General features: G+C 37.1%; 1 protein-coding gene and 1 long non-coding RNA gene across 12 annotated transcripts in view; one reads left to right on the top strand and one right to left on the bottom strand.

Moving 5' to 3' along the window:
• Nucleotides 1-5,132: 5,132 nt before the first annotated feature.
• LOC102018644 lies at nt 5,133-6,564 on the bottom strand. 2 transcript variants are annotated; one of them, XR_001232064.1, is made up of 2 exons: nt 6,475-6,564; nt 5,133-5,971 (listed from the first exon to the last, which is right to left on the bottom strand). It is a non-coding gene; the product is annotated as an uncharacterized LOC102018644 (long non-coding RNA). The 2 variants fall into 2 exon arrangements; XR_001232063.1 differs by having other exon boundaries at nt 6,448-6,527.
• Nucleotides 6,565-6,619: 55 nt separating this feature from the next.
• The window catches only part of Adam18 (ADAM metallopeptidase domain 18), a 94,801-nt gene continuing 80,793 nt past the window's right edge, over nt 6,620-20,627 (top strand). For 3 of the 10 annotated variants that reach the window (XM_013507735.1, XM_013507734.1, XM_013507736.1), the window contains exons 1-4: nt 6,626-6,706; nt 7,184-7,275; nt 17,141-17,196; nt 20,166-20,244. In XM_013507735.1, the coding sequence (XP_013363189.1) occupies nt 6,652-6,706; nt 7,184-7,275; nt 17,141-17,196; nt 20,166-20,244 (282 nt within the window). In that variant the 5' untranslated portion in view covers nt 6,626-6,651. Of the gene's footprint in view, nt 6,707-7,183; nt 7,276-8,278; nt 8,391-17,140; nt 17,197-19,926; nt 20,040-20,165; nt 20,245-20,627 lie in introns of those variants that run through there. The other 7 variants (XM_013507738.1, XM_005410540.2, XM_013507740.1 and 4 more) reach the window with 7 other exon arrangements.

Genomic DNA, 20,627 nt, shown 5'->3' with positions numbered 1-20,627 from the left:
TTAGTTTCTAATATGATTTATTGAGTTTTTGTTTCCAGCAATTGTTTAGCTTTTTTTCAGAATATCTTTTCATTTAATTACTCTCTTCTATCCTGCATTTTCTTCCTTAATTCATTCAGCAGTTTATTTGTATCCTTTTTGAAGTGATAATTTTAGAAATCAATCTTTAGATGTTTGTTCAACATTTCCTGAATTTCAAAATCTTTCAGTTCAGTTCAGAAAGACTTATGAACTTTTGGAAGAGTCATGTTACCTTGTTTGTCTCATATTTTTGGTATGTTTTTATATTGGTGTTTGTGTATCTTTTGGGAGGTTGTTCTTCCAATTTTTTGTAAGGTTCCTTACACAATTTTGAGTGCTTGATCTCAATACCATTAAAAATGAGGACAACAAACTGCAGTAACAGTGATGACACAAAGGCAAGCCATATATTGAAAACCAATAAGAGCCTATTAAAACCAAAATTTTTACCATCAATTGTAGAAAAGAAAGTGACACAAATAATATAAACTAAATGGTTAAAAATTAATACAGGTAATAGCAATAGTAATATTCCACCTCTTCTCACTCACAGAGTCACATAGATACTACTTCTATTATGCTATCATACCCATAATTCCTATTTTCTTAATGTATATATGAACAATCATACATTCTACCTCATTTAAGCCTTTGATAAATTTATCTGATAGATTTAACCTCTAGCTGATAGATTGTCTCTCCACATTTAAGTTTCGTCTCACTAAGACTGCATGAATATTGTTATTCTTATTTTAGAAAGGAAGAAATACAAGTAAGGAATTTTAATAAGTTTTGGAGTTGGAGTTACTTAAGGCATCAGTCTCTAGAATTGGAAACCTTAAGAATACCACAACCTTGAGTTTTGTAACCTGGTATATGAGTGAAAGGAGGAAATGCAATTTATTAGACTTAAGGACCTATAAGATGCCAGACAAAATCCTAGGTACTATACCTCCAGGCAAAAAAGATGAAGTTAGGATAAAATAGACATCTATATGAGTCAAACCTTCTAATTCACATATGAAAAGAAATAGTTATTTGACATGTTAGATTGATCACTAGGACTAAATACAAACATTCAAAAATTTAATCAAAAATGAGATCATGAACTCATCTACTTCTTTATCTGACATTTGCCATATCTGACTTTGATAATAAGGTCAGTGTGTTCCTGTTTTCTTACCTGTGCCCAGATAAAACAGTTAGTACTACTAACCTCAATGTAATACAGTTTAATATCTGCTTGTACCAATCTCAGCCTCTTTTTTGCATGATTTTACTAAACACCCACATCATGAAGATTTCTGTGCTTGGATCACTGTTGTCTTCCCATGACCTTCACCATCCCCTCATCCTCTCACCTTCCTGCTGAGTGTGTTCAACTCAGCACTTCACACCCCCAGCCAAGGTCATTCAGTTTTTTCCTGCAACAATATTGATCTTTTGACAGACTTGATTTCTTCCCATTCATAAGCTTATGAACCACAGGCTCAATAATTTGTTTTGTTTTTCTTTCTCTTTTTTAAAAATTAGAGTAGGTTGTTTTATTTTTTTTTTTTGTTTGTTTGTTTGTTTTCTGGTACCGGGAATCAAACTCATGACCTTGAGCTTGCCAGGCAGGTGCTGTGCCGCTGAGCTAAATCCCCAGCCCTTTTTGGTTTTCCTTTCCTTTATTTCTTTCCTTTTGATTTTTTATAGCTTCCAGCAGTACTGTACGGTTGCATTGAAGTTTTGTCTCTGGAATTTGAGATAGGGGGTAGGCTACTAGCCCATAAATAACAGACATATTATAGAACTTGTTTATATAAGTACAATTAAAGAGAATTAATGATACAAAATATCTTAGAGGAGTAGGAGTGATAAGGATAGGTGATATTAAGAGAGCACTGGATAGTATTTTTAAATATTATTATCTCAGTAGGCCCTGAGTAAATAATCCTCTGAATAAATAATCTGCAGATGGTGTAAAGTTTTACCCTGCTTAGATTACTTGAAAAGAGTCATGTGACTATGGAGCTACTTGAATAAGGCTTTTATTTTAAGAGAAAAGATACAGTGCAAAAGAGATAGTACAGGCAAGCATTGGAAGTCAAAGAGACAGACATAAGACTCCAAGGTTCCATATATTAAATTTGAAACATCTTATCTAAATTTCCACTGCTTTTGGCAAAAAAAATCTGAAATCAGAAATAGAGAATATTTTCATTCCAGCTAAAAATCAACTTTACTCTACAGGTGCATGCAACTGGCAGAATTATTAACTATGTATTTGCACAGTAACTTTCAAAAACGTGAAGGATCTGGTGCAAAAACTAAATCAGAACAGTTTGTTGAATGACAGACTCAGTTCATCTGAAACAGAGGGCTACAGTTGTGATTAGGTCAGAGAAGCAACTCAAGCTGGGTCAGGGAGATCACGGAGGCTAGTGTCTCTCTTACTCTGGGTGAAAGGGACTCATTGGAAGATTTATAATCCAAGCTAATGCATACACAATATAAGGCTGATTTGTTGTAAACAAGCAGTACAACGGAAAGTGGAGAAGTGGAGAAATCAGTTAGTAGAGAAAGAACTGATATGGCAAGTGAGTTCAGTGAGAAAGATACTCACAAGAAAACCAAAAAGACAGGGATAAACAAAGCTTTATTGAGCCAGTTGATGGAAAGTCTCTAACCAGGAGCCAGAGAAGATGTCCATATGGATTTGAGTCTCACCTTTGGTTTAAGTACATTTTAAGTTTTCGTAGTAACCATTACCTCATTTTTTGGAATCTTACAAGAATGTTACACAATTATCACAAAATTTACTTCTCCCATAAGGTCAGACAGTTGAATTCCAAATGATCATTGCAATTTAACTTTTAGCCCACTTCCCAATTTGTCCTGTTCCCATTTTATGACTCTGCTGTACTTAGAGCTGGTTACTAACCAAAGTGAAAGGGTGAAAAGTGGGGATCAGCTACAGCTTAAGTGAACTTCAAGTGGCTTCTCTTAATATGGAGTTAAAAAAAGAAAATGGAGTCTCCCTTGCCCTGTCAGAACCACAATGATTCAGGAGATAGGGGCTATTGAGAGTGATCTTTTAGATTTTAAAGGCAAACTTTTGAAAGTCGAACCAACAGAATGCATTGACAGGTATCGCTTTTAAGAAAAACATTGTTTAGTGGTGTAAAGCAGAAGGATACCAAGGCTAACATGTAATTTCAAAAAGTATCAATATTAAATTAACAGGACTCTCTGTTTCCAAAGCTTGAGCTTTTAATACTTTTCAAATTGAGTTTTAGTTATGGCTATTGAGAGAGAAAATCAGCATAATTCATCGTGAGCCCAGATAAGTGTCTAATGTTCTATGATAAGGAATTTAGTCATCACATATATGAATAGGGAGTAGTTATTTCTGAGGTGGTGAGAAGGATTTGACATGATATGGTTTGTATTTGACAACTATTGCTGGGATGAAATAGGGGAAATGTATTCAGTCAGGACTGGACATTAAAGCCATTGCTAAGAGATGACTGAAGACTGGAGAGGTCTGTTGTGGGCAGAACTGGATAACAGGAAAAGAACAAAAACGTTTTAAGAGAAGTGACATGAGAGTCACTCATTAGAGTGGAGACCTGATGGATGTATTTGAGTTTAAGAAAAGAGAGAAAGAACTGTGTTGATCTCAAAGTTCCAGACAGAATGCATAACGTGTTTTGCCAGAAGGAACTGTGAAGCAGTGGAAGATGCATTTGGTGCAGAGGCGATGCAGTGGAGGGGAGGAAAGGATAAATTCAGTGATGAGCATGAGCATGTGGAACACCTGATGGAGATGCACAAAGAATCTTGATATCTTTTCATATTTTTGTTTTTCTTTTCTTCTATTTGCTTGTTAGTGTTTGTTTTTTCTTTCCACTGTGCAGTGTTTAGAGGCTATATAAATGAAAGTATATGTATACATATCAGTTTATAATATTTCCTTTTAATGTGGGTAACACAAATTATTCATAAAAAAGATATTTAGGATTATGAACTTTTTGCATAAGAGGTATAGATTTTTGTAGTAGAACCAATGTCTTATTATACTAGTTTACTAGGTGTGTAGTTACATTAGATAACTGTTACTAATGAAAATTCAGAATTTCTGTTCTTCTTTCTTTTACAACAGTATGCATACAACAATATGAAAAAGCCATAGCAAAGAGAAAGGATATTGTCAAGAAACTCATCTTTACCGTGCCTGATCCCACAACAACAACAACAACCATCCTGCTTTTATCTTGTTTTGTTATGGCATAAAGATTTCAATATCATAAATCAAATAAATCTGATAAAAATGTGCAAGCTTCTGTCCATGGATTCTTCCACCCACCATTATCCTTTAGTAGGAATTAAACAGCTTTGCTTTCATTTTTACCTACAAGTTGTGACATCTCAAGGTGACAGCCTTCCTTTGTCCACTGTTGAAGTCATAAAGGAAGGACCTCACAGCCCACACCTCTCAAACAGGTGAAGATCATCCTGCTGAGTCCTTTCTTGCCTTTGTGCTATTGAGAAGGATCATGGTAAAGACAGCCCCTGAGACCCCAGACCATCACTGGCATCCTTTCTAGCTTAAAGCAATTGCTCAGACTGAGTGCCTGGTGCTAAGCATCTGTTCTGTCTCCAAGTGGCTCTTCCTTGGGCCCCTGTAAATTGAGATCTGAAATACTTCTTTGTGTTTTAATGACTCCAAACTTGTTGCTCTGTCTTTACTAAAGCAGAGTGCTTCTGGGTAAGGTTTTCTTTCTCATCTTCATCTTGTGGAGATGGATATACCTTTCATGGCACACAGCACTACATGTGGATTTTAGAGCCCTCAGCCAAACCTTGAGACTGACTGCAACCTCAGTGTCTCTATCAAAAAAATAAATAAATAAATAAAAGAAATGCTCCTGGGACAAATGAGGAAGAACCTTATTGCAGCGGTTCAGAGTTCTGTTTATCAATGTCTGTCAACTGACTAAGTACTAAACAAATATGAGCACCTGTGCAATGAAATATTATGCAGCGGGAAAAGGAATGAAGCACTGAAAATGGTAACAGGAATGAACTCAGAAGCCATTACACCAAGTGAAGAGGGCAATCAAAAAGACCATGCAGCATTTTATTCATTTATATGAAATGATCAGAGCAGGGACATCTCTAAAGATAACAATTAGTTTACTAGTTATTTAGGCCTGAAAGTGCTTATTGATGAAGAAATAGAGAAGGGGTGATGGATACAGCATGTAGGGATACTTTCAAGCTAAGGAACTTGTCTAAAATGAACTGTACTGGTGGTTACACATATCTGTGAACGGTTAAAAATCATTCAACTGTACACTCTAAATGTATGAATTGTGTGTTGCAAGAATTACATCAAAATACAACTGTGTACAAAATACAAATTGGGTTGAATATGCTGCACTGTCCTCATCCTCCTTGTCAGTATTTTGTAGTTCCAATTTTGTCAAATTGTGGTTCCGATTTGTATTGGAACATGGTGACCGGTGTCCTACTTTATTTTCATAGTTTCTTAGTTATCAGCTGTCTAGGCGAACAAATACCTAGCTGGTTCAAATTTTAGCCCTGAGCAGGGCTTCTTTTAGCAACTGTTAAGGCAGCACATCCCAGCAGTGTGTCCTGGGATAAAAGAGATGTGGGGAGCGGCAGAAGTTAGAGATGGAACACATGTGCGGGGCTAAAACAAAGCCAGCCCTGAGAACACCACAGCGAGCCAAGCAAAGCAGTGGCTAGGCCGAGGGGTTTCAACCGACAATAATGTTCTGAGTGTGTAAATAAACGTGCCACGGTCCTTGCACAGCTCTTACCCACCAGGAGAGGCGGCTCCACCTGACCCTCAGCTTTGTGCAGCTTAGCTCCCGTGTTTCTTCATCCTCCACCGTGCCCCCTCCGAAGTTTCAAGAGCTGTGCCGGCCCGGCAGAGGTTCTGGTGAGAGAAGGCATGGGATGAGTTGGTTTTGGACTCCTGCTGTGCAGGGGGACGTTTGTCAGGAAGTCGCAGTCAGGTGTGCGTACTTCTTCCTCACCCATCAATTCTCCAGCCCCGCATGGCCTGGCCAACCCTTCCCATTTGGAAGCGTCCCTTAACTTAACAAAACTCGCCTAGACTGCGTTTTAAAGCTTCCCTTAACCTTTCCTCTACCAATTTATTCTAGTATTGTAACAAATGTACACAGTTGCAGAGAGATGCTCTGGGATTACCTGTTAAGATCAAGAGCCGGTTTTGTTATTACTTGTTCCTTATTTGCCAAGATAAGGTTGTAATAAAGTCAGCAGCATTGTATCAGAAATGATTAGCAAACCTGGCTGACGTTTCCATTTTGCTGTCATAAAACCTGACATAAAACTGTAATGTGGAGAAATGAAATGATTAAGGGGAATTATGCTTCTCTGCCTCTTTACCCCTGCTGAAGGGTGTAGACATCTTACATCGGCCCACAGCAAACCAGCCGTGCACAGAAGCCTGTGCCTGCCTGCGTTTCTTCTCCTGCACGCTGGCCCCGGCCCTGGGCAGAGCACGCTGGCCCCACGTCCGGTGACCAGGTGAGCCGAGAGCTGCGCGAGCCGCGGACAACGGCCTTCCGCTCCGCCGCCGGCCCCAGCGGCATGCTGCCGCTCCTGGCTGTCCTCGCCGCGCTCGCCGGGCCGCACGCCCTCCTCGGTGAGTCCGTGGCCGCCCTCCAGTCTCTCTTGGCCGCAGAGCAGGGCTGGACTCTAGCTGAGGTCAACTTCCCGGGGTGAGGCCCGCCACTCCTTCTAGTATCCCCCGCCCCAGCCAAAGAGGCTGGAGGCGGGGATCTGCAGACCCCGCAGCCTCCCAGACACGCCTGGCGGGAGCAGGGCGCATGTTTGCTGCCCACAGTGTGCTGTCCACAGTGTGCTCCCCAGAGTCCTGAATTTACAACTCCCACGTGATTCTGAAGAGAGTTGGGGGATGCTACAGACCGCAGTGTTTGTGTATCTGAGCCGTTTTCCATTGAAAATGTGTTTAAAGTTTACACCCTGGAGGTGGGCACATAAATAAGTTCAGTAAAAACATGGAACGCTACTATGTACTTGAGTTAAGGACACTTGCTAGGCTGAAGCTGTTGTTGATAAAACAAAACAGCCAAAGAAACAAACACCCTCTATTGTTCAGGTGTTGTTGCTGCAGGTTTTGAAGGAATATTCCTGCACGTCACAGTGCCACACAAGATAAGGTCAAATGAGAGCGAAGTCTCAGAGAAAAAGGTACGCGATCAAGAGTAGTTATTTTATTCCTGAAATGTAAAGGTTCTCTTTATTTACCCTTCTACTAACCTGAATCTTAATCTGTAGTTACTTACAAAGCACGGTGTTTGACTGGCCTTTGTTGTTTCTTAGTGTGCTTTGACCCTCCAGTTCCCACATCTTCGTCGCTGCCTTACCGCTTCTTCTTCTCTCTCCACCTCTTTTTGAATACTTGCTTTTCCATAATTGTGAAGAAATAATGAACACTTTTCAGCAATCAACCTGTAGAAAAATAGTCAATGTGGAATGTGAAGGATGATGGTCAAGCATCCAAATTATAAAGATTTGTTAACCACTAAATAAATAATGAAAAATCTTGAGTAAAAATTAGAAATGCAAAGTTAGACCTACCAGCATCAGAATTAGCAGAAGTAATGGCTAGAGGAAGAAAAAAGAAAATTAAAAAATGGCGTATAAATGGCGTATTGCCTGGTTATGAAGATAAAAATTAAAATACAGAAATATTACATTAAAATGAAGTTGGGAAAATGCTTACTTGCATGACACTCGGTAAACAAGAAGCCCACAGCAATTATGTGGGACATGAAAGGGTTTACCAAGAGATGAGGTGAGAGATTTTGTACTTTCTGTATTTTTGGTACTTTTATATGAAATTCTTGCAGCATTTTTACTATAGTAAGATGTACTTTTTATATTTTTAAAGATTTATTGAGGTATAGTTGGTTTAAAAAAGTACAAATATCAAATTATGGCATCTAAGTTTTGTCTTTCTTCATTTCTTTGTTTAAAGTTTTGCATAGGTATTTTAATTTTTAGTAGCTCTTGTAAGTGGGATTGATATTTTTGAATTCTATTTCACATAACTCGCTACTAGTGTATAGCAATGCTACTGATATTTGTATGTTGATTTTATATTCTGCAGTTCTTTTGAATTCAGGTATCCTAACCATTTTTTGGCAGAATAATTATTGTGGTCTCTATATAAGATCATATCGTCTGCAAACAGTGACAATTTATCTTTCTCTTTTGGAATATGGATGATCTTTACTTTTTTCTTGCCTGATTGCTTTGATGAGAATTTCCAGTATCATACTGAACAAACAAAAAAACCTGAGGTATGTTTTACCTTTCCAGATCTTGCAGTTTGCAGCTTTTCCACATTCAGTATGTTAGCTGTTATTTTATTACACAGGGTATTTATTTTTGCAACACTAGGGATTAAACCCAGGGCCTTCGCACTGAAAGACATACTCAGTCTTTGTTATTTTTAATTTTGAGACAAAGTCTCATGAAGTCATTAAGTCACTCAGGCAGGGCTTGAATTTGCAACCCTTCCTTCTCCGCTCGCAGAGTGCTTGGATTATAGGCATGGACCATCACATTTTTATTATTTTGAGAGATGCTCCTTCCATACCTAAATTATTTTGTATTTTTATCATGAAAGGATGTTGAGTTTTGTCAAATGTCCTTTCTACATGTGTTGAGATGACACATTTTATATCCTTCATTCTGTTGGCATGATTTATCACATTTATTGATTGGCTATGTTGAACCATTTTTACATTCCTAAGATGGGTCCTTTTTGATAATGTCAAATCATCTTTTTAATATACTCTTGCGTGTGGTTTCCTGGTATTTTGTGAGGATTTTAACATCTATGTCCATCAGGCTTTGGCCTGCAGTTTTCATTCTATGTTGCATCTGACATGGAGAGTAGGATAATGCTGGTTTTTAGAATGTGTTTGCAACAACTGTCTGTCTTCAGTTTTTTGGGATAATTTAAAAAGAATTGTGCTTATACTAGTGAGAATGGAGCTGTGAAGTTGTCTGGTCCTGGCTTCTTTCTGACAGGACACATCTCATTGCTCAGTCATTCTTGTTACTTGTTATTGTTTCATTCAAGTTCATTCCCTCAAGATTCAATCTTTGTAAGATGCATATATCTAGGAATTTGTCCATTTCTTCTAGGTTATCAAGTTTGTTGTATGTTTGTTCATGATAATCTATAATGATCTTCTATATTTCTGTGGAAACAGTTATAGTGGTTCTCATTTTATCTCTGATTTTATTTGAAGTAGTTTTAAATTTCTCATTCATTTATTCATTCATTCATACATACACACATGCATTTTAAAATGCTGGGGACTGAACTCAGGGCCTTGCCCATGCCAGGCAAGTGTTCTGTCACCGTGCCACACTCTCTGCTCAATTTTACTTATTCGAGTCCTGTTGTCTTTCTTTTAAGGAGTCCAGCTAAGAGTTTCTGGAAGCAGTAGAGCACTGTCATAACTCAGGTACCAGGAAGGGGGTACCCCATGATGTTGGTCCAGAACCCCAAAGTGGTAGAAGACAAGAGAACTAGGTTCTGTGAGGCTCAATGGCAGCTAAGACAGTGGAAAGTGGGTCATGGCTGTGGCCTAGGGTCCATTTCCCAGGGATGTGGGTTGTCTCAGCCTCAGTCTCTGAAGAGCTGGTCTGGACTTAGACAGTGGAGGCCTTGAAGTCAGTCAATATGGAGGGGCAGTCAGCTGAAGCTCAGTTTCCTTGAAGGCAGGATGCCAGGTCAATTTAGGCATTTTGGGAATTCCATTACTCTACTGGGCCAGTTGTCTTCCTCAGGAGGAGGCAGCAGTGTGATCAGCAGGCTCAGGTGTTGGGTCGTGATGACTCTGTTGGGGAGAGGGTGTGGCCTGGGGTGGCTCAGGTGCTGTGGGGTGCAGCTGCTCTGCTGCATGGGAGCTTCTGTACCATGTCAGTGCCTATTCTGGTGGGGCTTCTCTGTAGGACTTCCTCTACTGGCCTCCAGTGATAAGGTACCATGGGGACTCAATTGCCTGCCTTGTGGCTGCTCCACTGGGCCCACGTTCCCAGGTGGGCAGACCACCGGGTCAGCCCTGGCATTGTGGACATGGCCGCCTTCTTGGTATAACCTCTGTGCAGTTGAGCTGCAGGGAAATAGAGAAAGGCAGGTGATACAGGGTAGGAAGCCACCGCAGCACTAAGCTGTGTGTGATTCAGCGAGACTCAGGGATAAAAGGGCACAGTGGTTACTGGACACAGGAGTATGTTGTACTTCCATAATAGCTCTATTTTCAGGGTGGTGCAGGTCAGCAGCTCTGAAAGAGTGAGGCCATGTGCATTCCAGGTAGCTTCTGAAGCTGGGTACAGGACCTGTGAGGATTGGAGGACTTCCCAGGAGCAAAGACAGCGGATGTTTGAGGTTGGGATTGGTGCTGCTGGGGTGTCCTTACTTTCCTCTTTCTCACAGGAAGAAGTCACTACTGGTTCCAAGCTATTCATAAGTGGGTATAGGGTCAGGGAGATAGAGTCAAGTGTTTGCTTCTCTTCTCTGCAAACACCATCAATTTTGACCACAAATTGGCTTCCTACCCTCTGGGTGTTGTAGTGCACAGGAAGCTACCCTCTATCAAGCTGCCCTCTATCTGCCTTTCTCTATTTTCCTGCAGCTCAACTACACAGAGATTACACCAAGAAGTAGGCCATGTCCACAATGCCTGGGCTGACCTGGTGGTCTGCCCACCTGGGAACGTGGTCCCACTGGGTTTCCCACCCCTGCAGCACTCTGCTTTAGTTACCCTGCTCAAGCTGGTTTATTCATTCTCTGGTGACTTTTTTTGTAGGTGGGATGAGTGGTGGACAGCACTAGTCTATCATCTTGGTCTGCATTTGCTTTTCTTTAGGTCACCTTGGATTTCTTTCATCAGTGTTGTCCAGCATTTATGTACAAGCCCTGTGCATGTTTTATTGCATTTATACCTGTGCACTTTAATTGGAAAGCCATTATTAAGGGAATTATTTTAAATTTATTTCCAGATGTCAATATTTATGCAGAAATACAGTTCACTTTTGTATCTGTATCCTGTACTTTTGTAATTACTCATCTATTCCTGAACTTATTTAGGTGATTTTTTTGTGGTTAAAATCCTATTGTAAAAATATATCTAAGCAGAATTCTTTGAATTTTACACTTAGACAATTATGTTATCAGCAAATAGGGATAGTTTTTATTTCTTATCTTTCAGTCTAGAGATTGGAAATACATTGGCCTTCTATTTCTTTTTCTTAAATTATTGCACTGACTGGACAATAATGAGACTAGGAGTCTTGCTTTATTCCCTATTTTACGGGGAAAGCGTCCAGTCTTTCACTGAATATAATTAAGTATAATAACAACTATGGTTTTTAAGTTGAAGAAGTTGTTTTGCATTCATATTTTTCTGTAAATTATTATCATGAATAGTTTTAAATTTTGTTCAATTTTTTTTCTATACCAATGGATAAGGTGATGTGATGTTTCTTATGGATCTATTAGTATTATCTTGATTTATTCATTGATTTTCAAATATTGAACTAGATATGCATTCCAGAAATAAACTGCAGTCATGTTGCTATATTACTTGTATATAATGTGAGTCCAATTTACTAATATTTTGTGTATATATCCTTGAGCACATTAGTCTGTATTTTTTTTGTTACAGTCTTTGGTTTTGATATTGGGTAATACTATCTTCATATAATGATTGGAAAGTGTATTCTGCTTTTTTTATAGAATTATGTTAATTCCTAAATGTTTCGTGCAATATCTCAGTGAAACTATTTAACCTGAGAATCTTAGGATGTTTGTTTTTAATTACAAATTCAATTCCCATAATAGTTATAGACACATAATTATCTGCTACATTGAGGGAGTTCTGGTAGCCTGTGCTTTTTGTAGAATTTTATTTATTTCATTTAATTGCTAGCTACTTGTGTAGAATTTTTACTAGTGTTATCTGTTTATGTTATAGTGTCTATGATATATGTATATACTAATATCATTTGTTTCATTCCTGATACTTGTAATTAGTATATTTTCTATTTTTATGATTAGATTTGATAGAGTTTGCCTTGTATGTATGTTGTCAACAGCATTTTATTTTTCTGATTTTGTTTATTCTTTTCTGCTTCAATTTTATTGATTCCATTTCTTTATTTTCTAATTTCTTTTCACTCTATGCTTATTGTATTCTGCTCTGTCTAAATTCTTGACAAGGGAATATAGATTATTGGTTTGAGACTCTTTTCTGTTGTATTGTTTTCTCATATTTCTGTTAGCACTACTTTTGAATTCATTTTTATTCAGTTGAAAACATGTTAATATTTTCCTTTAGTCTTCTTTAATGTGTGTATTATTTAGAAAAGTGTTATTTATGCCAAATGTGGTGGTGTGTGCCTATAACTGCAGAACTCTGGAGGATTCAAAGTTCAACTACAGCCTAGGCAACTTAGTGACTTAGTGAGACCATCTCAAAATTTTAAAAAGGCTTGGGGTATAGCTCAGGGGGAAAGACCTGGGTTCGATTTCCAGTAGCACTGAATGAAAGAGTGAGAGAAGGAGAGAGGGAATAGGGAGAGGGAGGGAGGAAAGAAGGAAGGGGAAAAGTTGTCATTTAATTTTCACTGTTTTTAGAGATTTTCATGCTATCTTTCCATTATTAATATATACCAGGGGTGCCTTAGAAACTTTTCTTGTCACTGAGACACAATACTCGACTCCTACAAGTTAAAGGAGGGTAGGTTTATTGTAACTCACAGTTTGTAGAGGTTTCAGTTCGTGGTTGCCTGGCTCCAAGGCAGGGTGGCATGGCTGAGGGGCATCACAGAGGAGAAGTAGTTCATGGGAAAACAGGGAAGAGGTACCAAGCAGCAAGCAGTGAGCCTCCCTTTCCCACACAGGCTACAAGCTTTTGGAGTGGTACCACCAACACCAGGTTGGGCCTTCCCATTACCCACACCCAGAACTATGATAAACCATTTAGTGGACTAATGCAGTATCATACACCCTTAATCCCAGTATCACACCCTTAATCCACATTCACATACTCTAGATCCATTCACCTCCAAAGAGCCCCACCTATGAAGCTTTGGGCAGGTGTCTGGATACATTCCACCCCTAACCCCCAGAAGACTCATGCACATCCCTTTCCACAAAAGGCATTTAGTCCATCTCTAAGAGTTGCCAAAGACCTAATAGTTTCAGCTTTGTGGAAAAGTCCAAGCCCAAAGTCTCCTCTAAGATTTAAGGCAAACTCTTAGCTGTGAGCCCCTGCACAAATGAAAAGAAAACACTTTCAAAAATACAGTGACATAACATAAATGTTCCCATTCCAAAAGGCACAAATATGGGGATAGAAACCAGCACCACGTGGATGACACCAGAGTCTGATGCCAGCTGGAGCAGCAGCCACTCTCCTTTCTCTCTTGGCTGTAGGAGTTGAGTGCCTGGATTTCTCAGCATTGTGAACTCAATTCCGAGGTACAAATTCTCTAGGTCTTTGCCATTCTGGATCATGGTGCCCTGGAGCTCTGTTCTCAGAGCAAAGGCTTTCACTTTTGCAATTTTGAAGCTGCAAAATGAGGAGTCCTGCTGGTTCTTGTGGTGTTTTCAGGCCATCTTTTCTGTTGTCCTGCTCCTTTTCAGGAACCAAGTTCTCATTGCAGGCCATAACTTTATCAGAGCTTCTTTTCTATCTTATCTCATCATCTTTTAAATTATTCTGCTGGGCCACTTGTTCTTGATTCTCAACATAGATCTGGGCAAAAGTTCCCAACAGTAGCCATGCCAGTCTTAGAGTGCCTTGAAATTTCTTCTGCAAGATTACTTAGTCCACTTCTTTTAATCTCAGTCCCCTGAAAACTCTGGAAATGAGCATAGAGCATACATGTATATATATGCTATAACTTTCCAGTTATTTTGTTAAATCTATGCTGTGTCTCATTCTTTTGACAATTGTCTTTTTGCAGTGCAGCTGTCTTTAATTTTAATGAAGTCCAATTTGCCAATTTTTTAATGGATTATATGTTGATTATGGCTTAAGTGTTTACCAAAAAGTCATCACCATAACCAAGATCACCTAAAATTTCTCCTGTTTTTTAAAAGTAGTTTTATATTTTACATTTTGGTTGGGGTCTATTTCAAGTTATTTTTGTTAGGTATTAAGTTTTGGGCCTAGTTTTTATTTTTATTTAGGAGTCTAGTTGTTCTAGTGCTATTTGTTGAATAGGCTAACAGTACCACATTTTCTTTATTGCTGTGTCTTCACTGTAAATCTTGACATCAGGTAGTGTGAGTCTTCCTATTTTGTTCTCTCAATACAGTATTATTGTTTATTTTGCCTCTCCATGTAAATGTTAGAGTCAGTTTGTTGATGTCAATAAACTAGCTAACTGGGATATTCACTGGGACTGTTTTGAGTCTATTGACCAAATTGACAAAGACTGAACATCTTGACAGTGCCAGATGTTGGTACCCACATATGTGAAGTTTCTCTCCATTTATGAAGTTCTTTGATTTACTTTGTAGATTTAATTGTAGGAATCTTTCTGTTAGATTTATATATATGTTTATGTTTGGGGATGTTAATGTAAGTGATCTTTTAAATTTTAAATTCTTATTAATTGTTAGTGGATGAGAAAAATAATTGATTTTTGTACATTTGTTTTGTGGACTGAAACCATGTTATAATTATTAATTCCAGGAGCTTTCTTTAACTCATATTTTTCAGATTTCCTATAATAATTTCATGTATGAAAAATGACGCTTAGATTTCTTTTTTTCCCAATTTGTGTACCTTTAATTTTCTTATTGCATCAGTTAGGATTTTCAGCACAGTATTAAAAAGACGATTAGAGAAGGTGTCTGTTCAGATATATGATAATTATCTTTAAGCCTACTTTTTCAGCATTATGACATTAATTCTCTGGTTTTTAAAAATAGATGATCTTTATCAAGTTGAATAAGCTCTCTTTTATCATTACTTTGCTGAAAGTTTTTTATTATAAGTGTTTACTATTATTATAATTTACTGTTACTATGTGTCAAATACTTTTTTCATGTTTATTGTGTGACCAAATGATCTTTTCTTTCTTAGCCTTTGAAGTAGTAAATTATTAGTTGATTTTCAAACCTTATACCACCTTTTCATATTTGAGATAAATCCCATTTGGTAGTGTTGTATAATTAATTTTACACATTGTTGAGTATGACTTACTACTTTGTTGAGAAATTTTTCCTCTGACCTCATAGAATGAGTTAGGAGATATTCCTTTTGCTTGTATCTCCAAAAGAGCTTATAAAGAATTGATAAAAATTTTTTCTTTAAATGGTGGTATTTGCCAGTGAACCCGTTTGAACTCCATAACTTCTGTTTTGCACTGATATTAATGATTGATTCAATTTTATAGATATAGCACCATCCAAATAGTATATTTCGCCTATGTAAGTCTTAGCAAATTGTGTCTTTCAGGAAATTGGTCCATTCCATTTTGTCAAATTTTTTAAAAAATTGTGTCATTTTATTGGTTTATTAGTATATGTTTGCAGTACATGCATTTTGAGGAGTGGGTACATATATACAAAACAACTTGTTTCTTTTTTTAGTCCTCTTACCCTTCCCTCCTTCCTTCTTTGATTCCCCCATCCTGATTTTCATTCTTGTTGGTATTTTTAATCTTAGCTTATGTTTATGGCATATAGTGTTTAAATTCGCTGAGGTTATTAGGTTTCTGTACATAGCACATCTTTATTCTACTTACTTCCCCTTCCCCTCCCCCACTCCTTTCCCTTTGTCTATAAACATTGCTCTAAATACAGCTTTTACTTTAAACATGTTCATGTTCATATCTTTTGATTACAAATATATTTTAACTTTCCCATAAGGGTATTTATCTGAGATATTACTTATCTGCAGTTAGTTTTGGAATTTTAGTTGTTTTTCTTTTATTGGTTTATAATTTCATTCATTTTGCTCGTTGCCTAAGATCATATATGTTTTATGTTTTTAAAAATTTTTCTCGAGTTTATGTTCCAGAATATAATCTATCTTGTTGAAAGTCCAGTGGAAACTTGAGGGGTATCAGTTGGATGAAATGACAACATTGTACTTGAAACACTGTTGGACCTTTCCCTACCCTTGCTCTGTGTTCAGTCTGAAAAGTGTGGTTGAGTAGCTATTATAGCTTATGGAGCTTTAGAGAGGAGTGGGAGAGGGTTTGCTTCAGATCTGTGTTGTTGAGCCCTGCTTTTGCTATTCTGTGTGCTCTTTGAGCTTCATGGGTGTTTCCAGTCAAAAGCAGCAGTGCCCAGTTACAAGCTACCAAGTTTATAGACTGTTCGCCAACTCAAATTTTACAAGATTTCATTTGAAATTGGTTTAACTTGCCAAAAATATGGAAGAGTTGCTAGAATAGGTGTCTGGCTGTATTTGTGGACAAGTCCAGTTATTCCCCTATCAGATTCCACAGACTTTCTCCTATTTCTGGATGCTGTTGCCCAGGATGATGCCATTGTTATTAGTTTTCACTCTCTGATGTTTTAGGATTCTTTTCCCTGGAGCTGTGGCATTCCTCCCTGCCTTTTTGCCTGAACAATCTGTCAAGTTATTTTTTCGTATAGATTTATACTTTGATAAATGTATCTAATTGTACACATATGTACTTATGTACAAGTATTTGTAAATTATTTATTGATTCACTATACTTGGTGTGTAATGTAAGCTTGAAGTTCTTTTTCATTTATCTTGACTGAAAAAGATAACTGCTTTTCTAGATAGAAGTGATCAATATATTATTAATGTTAAAATTATATTTTTTCAGAATAAATTTCTTTTTTAAACAAATTATCCTTACACATTAATCACTATTCCAGAATCAATTGTAAATTCTTACTAGTTAATATACTAAATTTCAGAGACTATGTGCATTTTCAATGTATTAAATGATTCGTTTTTATTCAGTTGGATGAAAAATACTGTATTACTTTATATACTTCTGATTTACTAAATCACCTTTACGCACTTTATTTTAGATGATTTATACCATTGCAATTGATGGAAAAAGATGTACCTTGCATCTCAGAAAACAGTAAGATATGACTTTCCATTTCACAAAAAGGGAAAAATTTATGCTTAAATGTCACTCTTTTAAAAAATTTATACAGAATTTAAACTCAGGAATGTAGTAGAATGTAGACTTGCCTTATGAATACACTTTCCAGTTTTTGATTCATTAGATCTTAAACATTAGATCTATGAAGCTCTTGTGTTCTGACTAAGAAATAATTGACATAAACCTGGGCCTGGTGGTGGACACCTGTAATCCCAGCACTCAGGAGGCTGAGGCAGGAGCATTGCTGCAAGTTTGAGGCCAGCCTGGGCTACAGAGTGAGTTTAAGGCCAACTTGAGCTACATAGCGAGACCTTGCCCTTCCAAAAGGAGATAGGCAGCATAACTGGAAATATTCAATTAAGTATAAGTCAATGAACTCAAGAACACTAAGTTATTTATTAAATATATCTGATGTAAAAACACATGAAGTTACTCATTAAGTTGTTATTTGTAGTAAATTCAAATACTGGCATGTTTTTTATGTGTTCATTAGACATGTGTTTATTTTTAAGGAACTTATTGAATATACTTAATTCTCCAAGTGTATAATTCAGGGATTTCAGTAGCTTGCACTGCTGCAGCCAGCTGCTCTGTGCCAGTTTTAGGACATCTGAGAACATTTTCTTTCCCATGTAAAGGCTCCATGTCATTTCAGTTCATGTCTGTGTTCATCCACAACTCTAAGCAGAAATCAAACTGCTTTCTATATCCTGGTCTGTGTTTTCTTTTTTTTCCCCTACCATTTGTTTTTATTATTTTAAAGAGAAAAGAACAAAAACAGAATAACAAAAATACGGACAAAAACAAAATAATACAAAAACTACAAAAATGATACACAATTTTAAAACAAGATGTTAGGAAATCAACAATGGTTGTTGTATTACTTATTGTTGTCTCCATAGTAGTTGCTCAGATTGCCAGATACAGGTATGCAAGATTGATCAAACAATTAAACATTAACTGTTCCTTTCAATAAACCAGTAGAAATTAGTACTACAACTATCTTAGCTATCTTGTGTATGTGTGTATATATATATATATTTACCTTCTTTTTTTTGTTTCTTTTCTCCTTTCCCTCATCCCAGTTATTCTTTCTTATTAAGCAGTTTCTTCCCCTTTCACAATATCTATTGTCTCCATAGTGTAAGAACCTGAAAGAGTAAATTAAACTGGAAGGTACGATAGCTATTGTGAAAGGGAAAGTACATTTTCTCAACAATTCCCATTTCAAAAGTCAAAAAGCATCTTTTGTGCCTGCAGCTTTTCAAAAACATCTGTAACACCTCTTCTTTGTCTGACTACATCTGTGTAGTTGGCCAAGGCTGGGGAACATTATTCTTAATTTATGACAGCCTGTACTTAATTCAGGTCGACTAAGCTTATGTTGGCCTCTCTGGCTTCTAACTTCTCTAAAAAATATTTTTGGGCAAGATTATCAGTGTTCTTCATGTTTTTTAATGTCATGCTTGTTTTTCATTGTTTTATTTTTCTCCACTAACTGGCAGCATGCAGCATTTGGTGTAGCTACTCAGCGTCTTTCTCCTAAAATAACTTGCTTCACTTAACCTCCAGAATATTACAGACACCATGTCTTGATTTGCTTTCTACCATTATTATTACTTCTTGTGTTTCTCTACTTTACAGATTCATCTTCATCTATTTGTAGAAAGCATCATGGTAGTCTTTTGAATTTTTTAAAAAATATATTCAAACACCTAGTTACTTCATTTAGTCTTGTGACTTTACATACCATCCCTGTGTGGGTGGCTCCTAAATTTATATCTCCATTTAACCCCCTCCAATGAATGCCATATTTATTCATTTTACTTATTTCATGACCAAATGTGTTCTAGGACTCACACAGGTGAAGTTTTGAAAAATAATTTCTGATCCTCTTCTCAAATTTGTATTTCCCATAATTATCTCAGTAAATTCTATTCTTCCACTTTCTCAGTAGAAAAAGAAAAAAAAATGGAGAAAGAAATAAAAGACACCCTAGAATCATCTCTGACATATTTTTCCATTGTTTTCCCCCAGATCCAATGTATTATTAAATCTTGTGTGTTCTGTTTTGAGATATCTCCGAATCGGGCCTATGCCACACTGCTGTAGCAGTGTTCCACCATGTCTAGCTAAGCTGACAGTAATAGTTTTCTAACAGAGCTACTTGCCCCTGTGCCTTTGCCTCGTAGATTCCTCTCTACACAGCACTGAGTCTGATGCTCTTACAATATTGCTGTGCTGCTGTCTTCATCTGCTCAAGCTCTCATGGTGTCCCATCTCCGGGAGGCCACCTCTTTTCCCAAGTCTGTTCTTCATCTAGTGGTTCCTACACCTCTTTTCCCAAGTCTCTTCTTCATCTAGTGGTTCCTACACCTCTTTTCCCAAGTCTCTTCTTCATCTAGTGGTTCCTATAGCTCTTCTTCATGTGTATTCTACCTAAAACTGTCTAGAATAACTTTTCTGGGTGAGAATCCCTTCGGCTTCTTCATCGCATCTTTAGTCATCTACTCTGTGGGCCTTTCCATACCGTACTATGTACATTTTCCTGACTGTCCAGACAACCCCACAGGCCTTGTTTGTTCTCAACCGATGTGCTAGCGGTGTTGTAGCTCTAATGGTCATAAAGTCAGAGATTCTGTTTTTGTTCACTACTGTATCCTAACACCCAAAGAAGTCATTGTCATGCAGTAGATACAATACTAAAGACATAAATGGGAAAAAATATAAATATGTGACACAAAGGAGTCAGAGTCTGTTCCACTGCTAAGAAAGCTCCCTGATTCCATAGCTGTATCAATTGCAGCCACAATACCATGGTACAATTACCTAGTTAAATCATTTATCACATTAACTCTAGACAGTCAATATTTACTTTTCTTGTTTTAATGTTTATATTCATATTAAACTCAGGATTTACCTTTTATTTATTGATTTATTTCTAGCTTATTCTTATCCCCCAATTTTTTGGCTTATGCATATAATGAAACTGGATCTTTGTATTCTGAGTCTTCATATTTTATGGTAAGAGTCAGATATCTTAAACATTTATTATTATAAATGTATTATTATGTTTCTTTGTTAAGATGGAAACATCATTACCATTAGGTTATTTTGTTCCAGGCTGACACTTTTACTAATCTTTATTTATAGATTCAGTGTGCTCATAGTATTAATAAAGTTCCCTTTAAGTAGAATATTACCTTGGCCTTTAGAGTGATTTTTTCATTTGTCTCACTTGAGATCTGAGTCTCTAGAATCTATCATTAAACATGTTCTGTTTAATTGTACATCTACAGTATTGCATATAGAGATGATACTCAGTGTTTGTTAACTTGCTTATTATATATCATTTTCATTTAAAAGCATATAACCACAGTATACAATTTGGGAAGAGAAGGAAAAAA

Source organism: Chinchilla lanigera, unplaced genomic scaffold, assembly GCF_000276665.1.
Source record: "Chinchilla lanigera isolate Chin_1 unplaced genomic scaffold, ChiLan1.0 scaffold00135, whole genome shotgun sequence".
Taxonomy (NCBI): domain Eukaryota; kingdom Metazoa; phylum Chordata; class Mammalia; order Rodentia; family Chinchillidae; genus Chinchilla; species Chinchilla lanigera.
This window is presented reverse-complemented; position numbering and strand designations above follow the sequence as displayed.